At 38.6% G+C, this 13486-nt stretch overlaps 1 protein-coding gene across 1 annotated transcript in view; it reads right to left on the bottom strand.

Moving 5' to 3' along the window:
* Positions 1-215: 215 nt before the first annotated feature.
* Positions 216-13486, bottom strand: part of RPH3A (rabphilin 3A) — a 180598-nt gene continuing 167327 nt past the window's right edge. The window contains exons 19-20 of the mRNA XM_075835143.1: positions 8658-8754; positions 216-5800 (exon numbers count right to left, since the gene is read on the bottom strand). Of these exons, the coding sequence (XP_075691258.1) occupies positions 5670-5800; positions 8658-8754 (228 nt within the window). The 3' untranslated portion in view covers positions 216-5669. The remainder of the gene's footprint in view (positions 5801-8657; positions 8755-13486) is intronic.

Genomic DNA, 13486 nt, shown 5'->3' with positions numbered 1-13486 from the left:
TTGTTATGTCAATATGTATTTCACATTTTCTTCAAGAAAAACAATTAAAAATAGAAAATGTTATAACTTTCTGATGCAGTTACCAAATTTCATTAAAGCTATGTCATCTGTGCACAATAGTATCAGCAGCTAGGGTGTCATATGCAGGGAACCGTAGCGCTACGTGCGACTCCTGAGCCAGTGGTCAGGAGTCAATAAATAAAAAATACAGCACGTTTTCTTAATTTTTTTCTTTATTGGACACATCACATAAGGAAATCATTATGTTCTATTTGCATGCAAAGGAAGACAGGTTTATTTCTAAAATCTTGGTAACATCAGATTAGGTCTGTTATTTTTTCTGGTAAATTCACATCATGCTCTTTGAAATGCAATCATCAGCATATAAATCTCTGCGCCATTTCAGTCCATATATGCATGCGTTATTTACAGAGAAAAAACATTTCTGCTCAGCTGAGGTGTCTGATAATGGCGCAGCCAATGCAGTGAATAAATACACAAGTGAATATGGAGAAATTATCGTAATCTTGCTTTATCGGAAAACACAAATATAAACCAGTAACTGACTGTGTTTGCAATTCTGATTGTCTGAAAAAAATAAGTGACAAGAAAATATAACTTATCACTCCAAGTATTTGATATTCATTCCAAATCCAGAAATGCTATTAATAATCAAGTTATTTTTTTTTTTTCTTGTCTAGTTACAGAATTAATATTATTCACACATCGGATCAAATCTTTTACAATCACAATGTACCTATATAATTAAGGCTCTTTTCACACCACAATTTAGTGTAGGAGCCAGAAGATTCTCCAGATTTTTTTTTGCTGTATAGGAAAGTGTGGTATGCTGTGCGATAAAGTTGGCTATTGCAAAAAGCATACTGTGCTCCATAAGATTTTTTTTTTTGCATGGGGGCTTATGGATGACGTATGCCACTATATGGTATACTGTGGCATCCATCAGGGCTTTACGTTCGGTGCATATCCAGGGTGATTTTATGCCGAATGTAGCCCTTACACATGATGTGAACCGAGCCTAATGTAATCAATACACTGGTTTTATCAAGGCCAAATTTTTCTTAATTCGGTATTATCACATCTACTGCTTTAATTCTCTATTGAACCTTAAAACTATTAACAATAGTACAGATATTTTAGTGTGCAGGAATAATGTGGTGATGCTATACAACAGCTTATAGAATAGTTATTTCTCTGGTGGGCTTTAAAAAAATGTCATCGGATGCTAGATAAACCTTGCCGCATAGAACTTGTACGCTAGGCCTCACGTATCAAGAAAGAAAAACTGACCTGGTTTCCTAAAGCAACCAATCAGCGCTCAGCTTTTACTTCTTAGACTGCTGTGGAAATATGAAAGCTGTCCTGGGATTGGTTGCCATGAGCATAAAACACAGTTTTGCTGTTAGACAGTTTTAATTAAAGAGGCCCATATATTTTCAATAGATAATGTGACATTACTGGTATTTCACTATGCGTTATGTGTGGACTTGGCCTTAATATTACTGCTCATACTGTACTGATTTTGTGTTCACACCGATTGAACTACGTAAATAATCTGTTTACATTTTTTAGAATGACATCAGGTTTTATTGCACAAAATAAATAAAAAATCACTAAAGGTTTTATAGAAGCCTTTACAAATACAGACACCCAACTCCAGCAGTTGTGTTTCCCTGTTTGAAGGAAGGCTATGAGAACTCTACTGGGTGGGTTACGCACACGGAGACACGTTTGGGCCTTTCTTATGAAAACTGTTCATAGCAACCAAAAACTGCCCATATAACTAATCAGAACTTAATTTTTATTAAGATGTACTGTGATTTGTTGTTACGTTGAACAAGGCCAGTCTTTTCTTTTTTTGCTGAATAGTTGAGATAGTTAAGGCCCAATGAGTTCTGTAAAGCTTTGGCATGGAAAAAAGTAAATATGGATAACGTTCTTTATTCTAATCTAATGATGTTGATAAAAAATAAAAAAAAGATATAAAAGTCCCAGAGTTAAGACAGACCAACATGAGATTTTTCAGACTACCACCTTATTAAGCCCCAGAACCATACACAGGTGGCACTATACAGATTAGGAGATTCGATAGTTATAAGTTATACTGATAAACTTTTACATACCCTGTGGACTGAATAACAAAAAAATTATAACCTATGGAAAGATGCTATATTATTTACAGATGCATTGATATAGCACTGTAAGCATTTGAAACCATGCAATTGGCACCAATGCGCTATCACTGAAGTTCTACTGAGAATTAAGCTTCTGTATCAACTACCAAGCAGAGGGTTCAAGGCATAATAAGAAACGCAGATAGTAATTGGTTGGATTCTGTGTAGAAAAAGTCCTAGAAAATTCAAGACTGTGATGTCTTCATGCAGAGTTGAAAATCAGAAGCAATGTGTAGATATCTACTCAATAGCACTCCACATTTCTTATCCAGGTAGGATATAAAAATACAAGTAAATCCATTATCATAACATTAATGCTGCAGATACTCTCAGTTGAGATATTAATAAGCCTAGGAATTTGTTAGGGTGACATCCCATGACAATGCACTTGTCTGCAGTTGGTCATTGGGTTCTTATACGGTAGGTGATTAAGATCAAAGTGACTACATGTAATATCAGTCTAGTAACCTGTTGTCAGACCAGGACTAACTGACTTTTCCATTCCCAAATAATAAAAAGTAAAAAAAAAAATATTAAGTAATGAAAAGCTGGAGTAGAAAGTTAATATGCTTGACAATTTCATAGTCACAAATATGAGATCCTCATGTAATCCACTTTTAATCCAGCTGTTCTTTACTCAAGGATCATATATCTTAATAGTACCTAAGGAGACATATGTAGTCATCTTGATCAAATCCATAGCATACCATGTGCCTTGTACTGTATATATATATATATATATATATATATATATATATAATACACTCACACATATACATACACAAATATATACAAACATTTTTGAGATGGCCACCCAATCTAGAGAGGTGGTCCTCCCAATAAGGAGGATAAGAGGATCTAAGAAATAATCCATCAAGGCAATAAAGAGTCTTTATCAGTGGTGGTCTCCTCAAAAACATTTGTAGAGGTTTCATGGTGTAATAGAATATCTAAAAGATTCTAAAGAGTCTAAAGATTATTATCAACCTCACACTGTGTATTTGTACTATACTACAGCATTAATAGGACAGTGTTACCACATATATTACAGTGTTTTTATCTATTGTTGTGTTAGTGTCTACTGGTATTAATTCCTATAGGTTTACTTTAATTCTGTTTGAGGGTATGTGATACAAACAATATTTGATATCATGTACCTTTTACTGTGTGTTTTGTTTATGAAGAGAATACGATATTATTTACTCCTCTATGTTGATGCTTTAGTTACTACCTCCAATGAGAATTTACTTTAATTTTCAGTAGTTTGCAAAAAAAGTGTGCTTTTTTTGGTGATATTTCTTACAAAACGTAAATCTATAAAGAAATAGTTAATTAAAAAAAAGTGAGAATAAATGACGTAATTGAAGCAGAAAGTATAAATATCGATGTATAAACCAGTTGCAAAATCTAATCATTATCTGTTAAATATTATCTAAAGTTTCAACTTCAAAATGTATTTTTAGAAAACGGTTATTAATATTGTAGGCTGACATGGGTTTGCATGGCTTGACTGCTGAAAATCTACTTTTCCCCTCTCTAGTTTCAGAGATAGACTTGTTATCATGTATATTCCATCCTTATATCTTACATCTTTCACATCTAACCTGAGTGCCAGCTCATGGTTAAATTGGGAAGGAGAACAGGGATTTGTTAGTTCTCAAACCACTATGACTACAAAAAAAAGATTTCTTAAAGAACTGCCTAGAAATACTTAAAGCCTTTAATGTAACTCCAGATGAAAATTCTGCTTTTTTCCCAAAAAAGTGTTACTTTTCCGTCGTTCCAGATTCCTCTCTGTCCCTTATTATGCCACAGCCTGTATTAACCATCACAACATAAATAAACCAACCAGCACTTGCATGCGTCACCAGTCAGGCAGCATTAGAAATGCTCCAATTTCTAACCAATACAAGTGACCTCTGAAATTGTAGCATTCAGGTAAGTAAATCCTTGGAAAGAGGTAGAGTTCTATGGGACTGGCTAAGAGCAGAATTTTCATCTTTTGCCCAGAGCTTAAACATGGTTATATTAAATAATTGAAATAAAAGTGTCATGTAAAACTATAGCTCAGACAGAACATTGGACCACTATTTAATTTTAAGTCGTCCTCTTAAGACCAGAAGTTGAGCTTGAAGGTCATATGTCTACTTTTGCAAAGTTCTAGTCAAATTCATGTCGAGATTAGATAACCAATGGGCAAGCTATAACATGACACTGTATAGCATACATTTCTTTAAAAAAATTAAAAAAGTCAGAAATCGTGGCCTTTAGCACTATTTAGTAGTGTTAAGTTTGATCACCTTTATGATTAATTTTTTAATAGATTAGGTTGTGTCACATGTCATCAGGGGCAGACTGAAAGTGGTCTGGGTCCCTTACCAACCACCATGGTTGTAATACATTTCAGCTGGGTTAACAATGACTTTGAGCAGCATTTATCGCACTTTTCACTTTTTTTTCCTATGTTTTAGACTTAAACTATTATGCTTCTTACTCGTAGGGTAGTGGGCCCCTAATTGCCCGAGTGCCCAAATGGTCAGTCCATCCCTGTATGTCTTTATATATGCACTGCTGAGTTGCCTGGCCACTTACGTTATAGCTTTTAATGGTGCCTAGAGTTTACTACTTTTGATATTTAAGTGTACATATTTGTTTACAACATAAAATACATGGTAATATTTTAATAGTAATCACTTTAGGACTTTTTCAAGTTTTTTTGCATGTAATAGTTATTCATCTGGTGTCACTGGTTAAAAAGAGTTTGGTATTAAAAGCCTGTATATCACTATTATAGGTAAGCTTACTGAATATCTGTATCAATGTGTTCTAGTGTAAAACTAGTCCTGTGGGAGTGTAATCTAAAATAGATAAATGTTATTGGCCCCCAACATTTCTGTGCAAACATTTTGGTCTTGGAATACAATATATTACCAACTGGAAAACTGTAGAACTTGTATCAGAATTAATATTTCTATTTTGTGCTCTGAAATATCGACTTGCCATTATCTTACACAGTAAGACACAGGAGCTCTGACCTGTACCTTTCAGGTAAGCAATCCCCATTTCTACTACTAGACAAAAAGTGCACTGTTAAACATGTGGGATCTGTTTGTACAAAGACACTGTGCCTTAAAAACTTGAATTAAAAAAAAAATTAAAATTGTATACAGTAGATGTTTCTTTATAGGGAGTCAATGTAGCACTGGGTGGAAACATGGACAAAGGTTGGCAAAAGGGAAGGCTTAACAACAAATACACGAATCATTAAAATACCATTTCTGTCAGCATTTGTCCCAAGGACATACACAAATGCGGCTTTTTTTATTTTATTAATTGAGTAAAGTATATACTAATAGCAACTATTGTTTCTATCGCTAAAAGCTAAAAGTGTGAATGCTTTGGAAGACAAGACATAAAAAGTTTACAGTGACTTGGTACAGAGCATAAATGCTTGTGAAACACTGCAGCTGTCTTTTAATCACTTGCTACGTGGTTTTCGTTCTGTAGAACATGCCAGCGTTCAATCTTCTTATCTTTGTTCTTCAGGCACTCATACCAGTGTTTCAAGCGTTCCCCTTTGGCAGTGATGCCCAGCTGACAACCACCTGCAGAGAGACATTGAAGAGCAAAACTTTCTTTACTTAAGAATAACAGGCCTCCTTCCCCTAACTCTTTTAGAGTGCCATTTTTTACAATACACACAGAGGATGCAGATTGTTAATTGGTACATTAATTGTGCCAAAAAGGCTGTCAATACACACAGTTGGTGATAAATATAATTTAGTTGCAAAAACTAAACAGCTGTTCAAAAACCTCTTTAAAAACATTAGCACATGCACTGTTTTTTAAATTTACTTACAAATAATAAAATGAATAAAATAATAAAAAGATCAATGTTATGTTATAAATACATGATAGTTGTAATATATATGTCTCCAAATAATTACAAAGGGATATATATCCTATATTGTAAAGGCCTAGAGTGGAAGAGACTCTCAGCAATGGGCTATAAAGTCAAATGTAAATGGAGTACAGAAGTTAATAACCAGAAAAAAATTCAGTGGTTGTAGAGGGACTGTAAAGTGAATATCCCTTTAACACAATTTAATAATTTTTATTTTTATTTAAACAGGTCCTAAATTCGGTGCCAATTCATATCTTTATTGTGGTCTGGTTTCAGTTTCCCGGAAACAGAGCTCCAAATCTGCTGCATAGACATATTCTGGCTGCTTGTAGTCACCACTAAAGGGAGCTTAGGCACTTACTGTATACTGTTTATACATTGAACTCCATAATAAAATAACACTGTATGCATTAAACTCCCTCACTTGGTAGCTGCAGGCAGCCAGAAATTTAATCGTTCTACTTTATGACTATGCAGGTAATTTAAAGCTTTGTATCAGAAAAACAAAGCTCCAAACACTAAATAAAAATATATTGATATAAGGCCCCATGCACACGAACGTGTTTTTGCAGCCGCAACTCACCCCCTAATCTGCGGGTGAATTGGGGCCCCATTCATTTCAATGGGCCCATGCACAGGACTGTGGTTTCCACGGTCCGTGCATTGCCTAGGAGCATGGACCGCAAAAAGATAGGACAGGTATTATTACGGCCGTGTTTTGCGATCCAGGCTCCTAGAAATGAATGCACACGGCCATGTGCACGGCCCACGATTGGTCGTGTGCATGAGGCCTAAGACATTAACCAGTACAGAATTTCGGCCTAAAAAGGACATTGAGGTAAATAGTGTTGATTTACTTTAAGCTTTAAATTCATGATATCCTTTTGACAAGTTAGTCTCTAGTTACAATTTGCCTCAGTAATGATGATTTTACACAATTTCCATAAACATGTTTTCAACTATTAGTTTATTTTAGTGGCCTTTTATAATGGTGATGCACATACAGTACGTATTTCTTTTGAATAGCTCTTGCACTTGTTAAACGGCAATTAAGTTTTCATTAGACTTCCTTTAAAAATGAACAGTATCTACCATGCAATCATGTTTCATTCATGCCTAGGCAACCAATAATTAATCTGTCTTATTATATTTATAATAGATCTCCAAGCTCAGCATCACATTCTTTTAATTTTGGATGATTCATTCATTGAAACATCAGTATTTATGCATGTAAATTGAGTTTACATAACACCCAGAGCAGTTGCCACTTTTCAATTTGTTAAAGTCAAAAAATGCAGTATGGGTAATATTCCACATTCAAAGACAAAAAGTGTTATTTCCCAGCTACTATGCTGATGCAGGCTTGTGTGTAGAACCATGGATTTATCCTAAGAACCTTTAGTAATACAATTGGCTTGTCTCAAAAGGACTCCTTTTCCAAATGGGGACCTGCTTGTGATCATCTGATTGCGGTAGATCTGGAAGCTTAAAAGCCTGGAGATCAGCAGTTATTGGCTAATCTATTGCCGCATCACCACCTTGTTTTTCCTCCTGATGTTCCATTCTAAGCTCTGACAGCTTGTATTTAATAAAGTGGAAACCAAGTTTTTTCCCATTTTTGATATCACTATCGCTGGATCTTCTCTGTTTTTATCAGCAGTTATTGTTGGGGAAGTTGGGTGCTTCTGGTAGAAGTTGCTGGTAGTAGTACATGACACCATGCAATCATGGACACGCTGGCTAATAGAGAGGGATAGGAGCAGGGGATCCCTCCCTAAGAAGCCCATATACCCTAATAGAGCATATGGAAAGGGGTTGTCCTGAAGGGCATCTTTTCATAGTAAATGTAGGTTATCTACCCATGGAGTCAGAAAGAGCAAGCTTTTCGTAAGGGATCTCTACGTTTTTAACATACAGTATCTTCATACAGTTGAGGATACATTTTCCCCTTGAATGAAGATGAATTATGTGAAAATGATCAGATTTGTCCTTTTAAATCACATAGCAGTATTATGTACTTAAAAGGTACCCAACACAGCCTAGTCGCACTAGTCAGTAGACTTAAAATTGTTGTACTAGGTCATTCTTATCGGTTGTTTATTATAGTTATTATTTTTTATTTTTTGATAAATGTAATTTCTGTAATTTTAAGAAAGAGTTACTTCTCTTGACAGCCCTTCAGCCTATGTTCACAATTTGGGGTTTGTGTAGCACATATCTATAGGCGTTATTCACACTTTCTTATAATTTTGATGTGCAGCACAGTATATAATCATAACCTTGTGGGTACATTGACGCCATTTATTTGAGTAGGGTGTACTTGGGAGACGCTACTGTACAGTGTATGAATTTTTACTGTTTGTCATATGAAAAAATTATATATATCTCAATAACATGTATTAAAAGAAAAAAAAGGGACCCAACATGAACAGTGTACCCAGAAAGCAACTGGTTTTAAGAGGACTTGAGTAGGTTATTCTAAATGTTACAGTTGCTACTTGGGTAACAAGCAATAAATTAATTTAGTGTATAGTACAATGTACATATTATGGTCTTACCTATATAATCATTGGATTTCCCAATATCATAGTCCCAGACTGAGACATCTAACTGTTTCTTTGCCAGGTCACTGTGTTTTATATCAAAGAAGAATTCCTGTAGAAAAAGAAATACAAATAGTTTGAATAAAGAAATTATTTAGCTGTAGGTTCTGTAATGTGTTTAGTGTACAGATTTTAGCTTTTTAAAAACTATCACTTTGCCAGCATGCACAAAAAATATAGCAGTTTATAGCCTGTTTTTTTTTGTTTTGTTTTTTAAATTTGGTCTAAACTCTGTGCTGATTAATTATATAATTCATAGTTCACATAGCCATAGAATAATGTTCCTGCTGCCTGTATCGACCAATAGGGGGCGCTTACTTCATACAGCTCTCATTGAACCCAATTATACATCTGTATGCAGTCAGCTCCCAAGCTCCCCTAGTAAGGATATACTAAAAGTAAAACCTAAATGACATTCAAGGTGAAAATTCATTTTAAAAGGCAACTACAAAGTAATTTACATTAAAACATCTTTTAGTATGTTAAACGTGACCATCTACACTTTAAAGATCATATGTGTGAAGAATAACCTGCTCCTGTGTTCTGGCAGTTTAGGGTTATCTTAGTTACAACAGGTCTTAAAGGGGTTGGCCAAGAAGTATAATTTTTTTTTTAATATGCATTCATTTGCCCATTACAAGTCATTTTCTAGTATACTTGCTTTTTCAAGGTCTGTTCTGATTTCTGTAAATGCAGTCACGTGACAGCACCGTCTAACCCTAACCATAACTTGACTTCCTGTGACGTTCCGTGTCTCAGCCCAACCTGCACTTCCGGTTGAGCCAAGGCACAGCTCGTCATCAATTACATGTACAAGTAGTGGGGGGGGGTGAATGTTCCCTGAGCTCTTCAAAGCTCCGCCTCTGGTCTCACTGCCTGCCTGCCTGCCTGCTTGCTCTCCCAGCTCCAACGCCCCCTCCCTTTGCTGCGTCCTGGACCCCATCTCCGCTCGCTGTTGATAGTGCCCATGTAGATAGTGCCACAATTCCCATTTGAAGATAGCGCCACCCCTCTAGGAGCGGAAACCCCAGCCAGAGCATCGGCCATGCTGTGGCCGGGGATTCCGCTCCTGGAGAAGCCCCTGGCGTCACTATCCATATATGGACAGTGACATCAGGGGCTACTCCTGGAGCGGAATCCCATGCCAGAGCGTTTCCGACACTTTAGCCGGGGTTTCCGCTCCTTGAGTGACCCTCTGACGTCACTGTCTATACATGAACAGTGACTTCAGGAGCTCCTCCTGGAGTGGAATCTCTGGCCACAGCATTGCCGACGCTCTGGCAGGGGAATCCACTCCTGGAAAAGCCTCTGGCATCACAATCCATATATGGACAGTGACGTCAGGGGCTACTCCTGGAGCGGAATCCCCTGTCAGAACGTTGCCAATGCTCTGGCCTGGGATTCCTCTCCTACAGTGAACCTCTGGTGTCAATGTTCATACATGGACAGTGACGTCAGAGACTCCTCCTCTCCTCCTTGAGCGGATTCCCCGGCCACAGCATTGATGACGCTCTGGCTAAGGAATCCGCTCCTAGAGGAAACCCCATTGGTGCCATCTACAGGGGGGTAGCACTATCTACATGGGCACTGTGTGTGGCGCTATCTACATGGGCACAATGGCACTATCTACATGGACACTGGCACAAGGGGCAGATAAAGGGGCATTAGACTGTATTGGGCAGCTATGGGGGCATTATACAGTATGGGTGCATCTATTCAGGCATTCTACTGTATGGGGGCAGCTAAGGCGCATTATACTGTGTGGGAGTCACTATGGGGCATTATACTGTGTGGGGGCAGCTGTAGGGGCATTATGCTGTGGAGAGACACTATGGGAGCATTATACTTTGTGTGCTGAACTGGGTGTGTATGGGCGGGGATTGGACGGCATTAGAGGTGTGGCTTAAAATGAAAAAAATTGCTGTGCCGCACTAAGTGGCAGGGAGTTGGGAGGTATGGAGACAGAGAGAGAGAGAGAGAGAGAGAGAGACTTACGTACATTTAAGGTACATGATGTAAAAAAAAAAACATCATTACCATTGTGTGGAGTAGTGTTTGGTGTTTGCTCCGCTGTATTACAGGATCTCTTGGCACAGATCCAGCAGCAGGGGAGGAAGATGTGCTGACTGGATTGTGTATACCAAAATGTCTCACATAGGTGGAGTGGGCAGACTTACATCTATCAGGCTGTGAAAGGGGGTGGGGGAGGGAGATGGGATAGATGGAGACACAGAGGATCATAATGATTATTAGTGGGTGTTTGTGACAGTGTGCAGGGAGGGAGCTGGGCGACTCTAATTAGAGCATGGATGGACTCTGTGAAAATAGAGGGGCGTGGCAGACTGCTAAGAGCTGGCCAGGATGCTGTGAAGAGAGGAAGGGGGTGGGACTGTGAGCTGTCTTCTCAGCTACAGCAAGGGATCATGGGTATGTTGGGTTGCAAGACGGGAAACAGCCAGGAACAGAAGCAAGGGATGTAAACCAACAGAAAGAGCAGCAGTGCCGGTGGAGATAAAACAGAAACTGTTTAGACGGTTTGTAGGGTGTTTTAAGGATGGCAACACAAGGCTTGGGAACACTTTTTAGAAAATATTTTCTTCCTGGCCAACACCTTGAGGGCCCTTTTATATGGGCCAATGAACGGGCAAACTCGTTCCTGATCATTGCTCTGTATAAACAGAGAAACCATCAGCCGATAAACACGCAAATACTCAATTATCGGCTGATCTGTTCGTTTATGCAGCAATAAATATTATATTTTTTGGCAACACATCTCCCTCTTTTTGTTTGATATCTAGCTATTGCCTGCTGTTATAAGCAGGCATAATGTTGAAAAAGTTTTTTTTAAAGGTGTAATGTTTTATAATATATGTTATCAGTGTGAATACTGCATGCACTCACACTTTACAATACACATTAATTGAATATATGATCACTCGGAGTAGCTGTAGCCAGGGCCAAAGAAGGGACACATGGTTAATTTCTCCGCACTGTCCACCCCATGATGAAGAAGCAAGAAGGACATTTATGTAATGTATTTTGTGTGACGACCTGCAGCACCATCACTGGGGAAATAAAGATTTACATGGTCCCTATTGAAATCTGTGGGACATCCGTGTAATGCACTGACATTTGGGGTCTTCCAGATAGAGAAAGTTGCTCTATGTAGCGGTTTTTCACTCTTACTAATTGATGGAGATCCTAAAACGGAATTATTTACGCTACGTGTGAATTTACCTTAAGGGTTAGTTCACACGTAGCGTAAATACTGCAGATTTTCTGCAGCGATTTTCATTGAGGAAAATCTGCAGCATAATACATGGGCAGCAAAGTGGATGAGATTTGCTGCGGTGCGTTTTTTTAATCCACAGCATATCAATTGTATTTGCGTAATCGCTGCTCATTTTTTGCGGGTTTCCCCCATTGAATTCAACGGGGAGGTAAAACCCGCAACAAACAACAGATGTTGCGTTTTTCACAGCGGAAAAGTAGGGATTCTGCTGCAAAAAACGCAGCTCAGAGTTGTACTCTTATACTCCGAATTCTGTGTTTCTTCATCCAGGTCGGCCTCCTGGGATAACTTTTCAACCCATGTTTCATGTGACCGCTGCTGCCAACCACATGCTGCAGCGGTCACATGGGATGAAACGTCAGCCTAGGAGGCCAGCCTGCAGGGGACACATCGCCATGGATACTGAAGTATGAGACTTTTTTTTTTACGTGCAGTTTTCCGCAGCGGACATTCTCTCCGAAAAACTGTACCACAATTTGGTGCGGTTTGTCGTACGGAATTTCACTGTGGCGCCCAAGACGGATACGCTGTGCGCTTTAACGCAGCGCATCCGCCCTTTGTGGAAATAGCTTGAGGGTATGTGCACACGACCTCTTTTCAGACGTAATGGAGGCGTTTTACGCCTCGAATTACGCCTGAAAAGACGGCTCCAATACATTGGCAAACATCTGCCCATTGATTTCTGTGCAGACGAGCTGTGATTTCACGCGTCGCTGTCACAAGACAGCGCGTAAAATTACGGCCGCGTCAAAGAAGTGCAGGACACTTCTTGGGACGTAATTGGAGCCGTTTTTCATTGACTCCAATGAAAACCAGCTCCGATTACGTCCGTAAAAGACGCCGCGAAAAACGCGTGCACTTGTAAAAACGTCTGAAATTCAGGAACTGTTTTCTCCTGAAAATAGCTACGTAATTTCAAACGTATTTGGCGTTGTCGTGTGAACATACCCTAACTGATTTATATGCAGAGACATGCAGAGAAACACAGATTGGGGCAGATTTATCAATGTAGTTGGGCTATGATTCTGGCCAGTGATGCACCAGATTTTTGGTGCATTTTAAAGAGGCTCTGTCACCAGATTTTGCAACCCCTATCTCCTATTGTAGCAGATCGGCGCTGCAATGGAGATAAGAGTAACGTTTTTTTTTTTTTTTAAAACGAGCATTTTTGGCCAAGTTATGACCATTTTTATATTTATGTAAATTAGGCATTCTAAAGTACAACTGGGCGTGTTTAAAGTAAAAGTACAACTGGGCGTGTATTGTGTTCGTTACATCGGGGCGTTTTTACTTCTTTTACTAGCTGGGCGTTGTGTATAGAAGTATCATCCACTTCTCTACACAACGCCCAGCTTCTGGCAGTGCAGACACACAGCGTGTTCTCGAGAGATCACGCTGTGACGTCACTCACTTCCTTCCCCAGGTCCTGCATCGTGTCGGACGAGCGAGGACACATCGGCACCAGAGGCTACAGTTGATTCTGCAGCAGCAT

The sequence above is a fragment of the Rhinoderma darwinii genome, chromosome 1 (genome assembly GCF_050947455.1).
Source record: "Rhinoderma darwinii isolate aRhiDar2 chromosome 1, aRhiDar2.hap1, whole genome shotgun sequence".
In the NCBI taxonomy this organism is placed as follows: Eukaryota; Metazoa; Chordata; class Amphibia; order Anura; family Rhinodermatidae; genus Rhinoderma; species Rhinoderma darwinii.
Note: the sequence above shows the minus strand (reverse complement) of the source record. Positions and strands in the feature narration are given on the sequence as shown.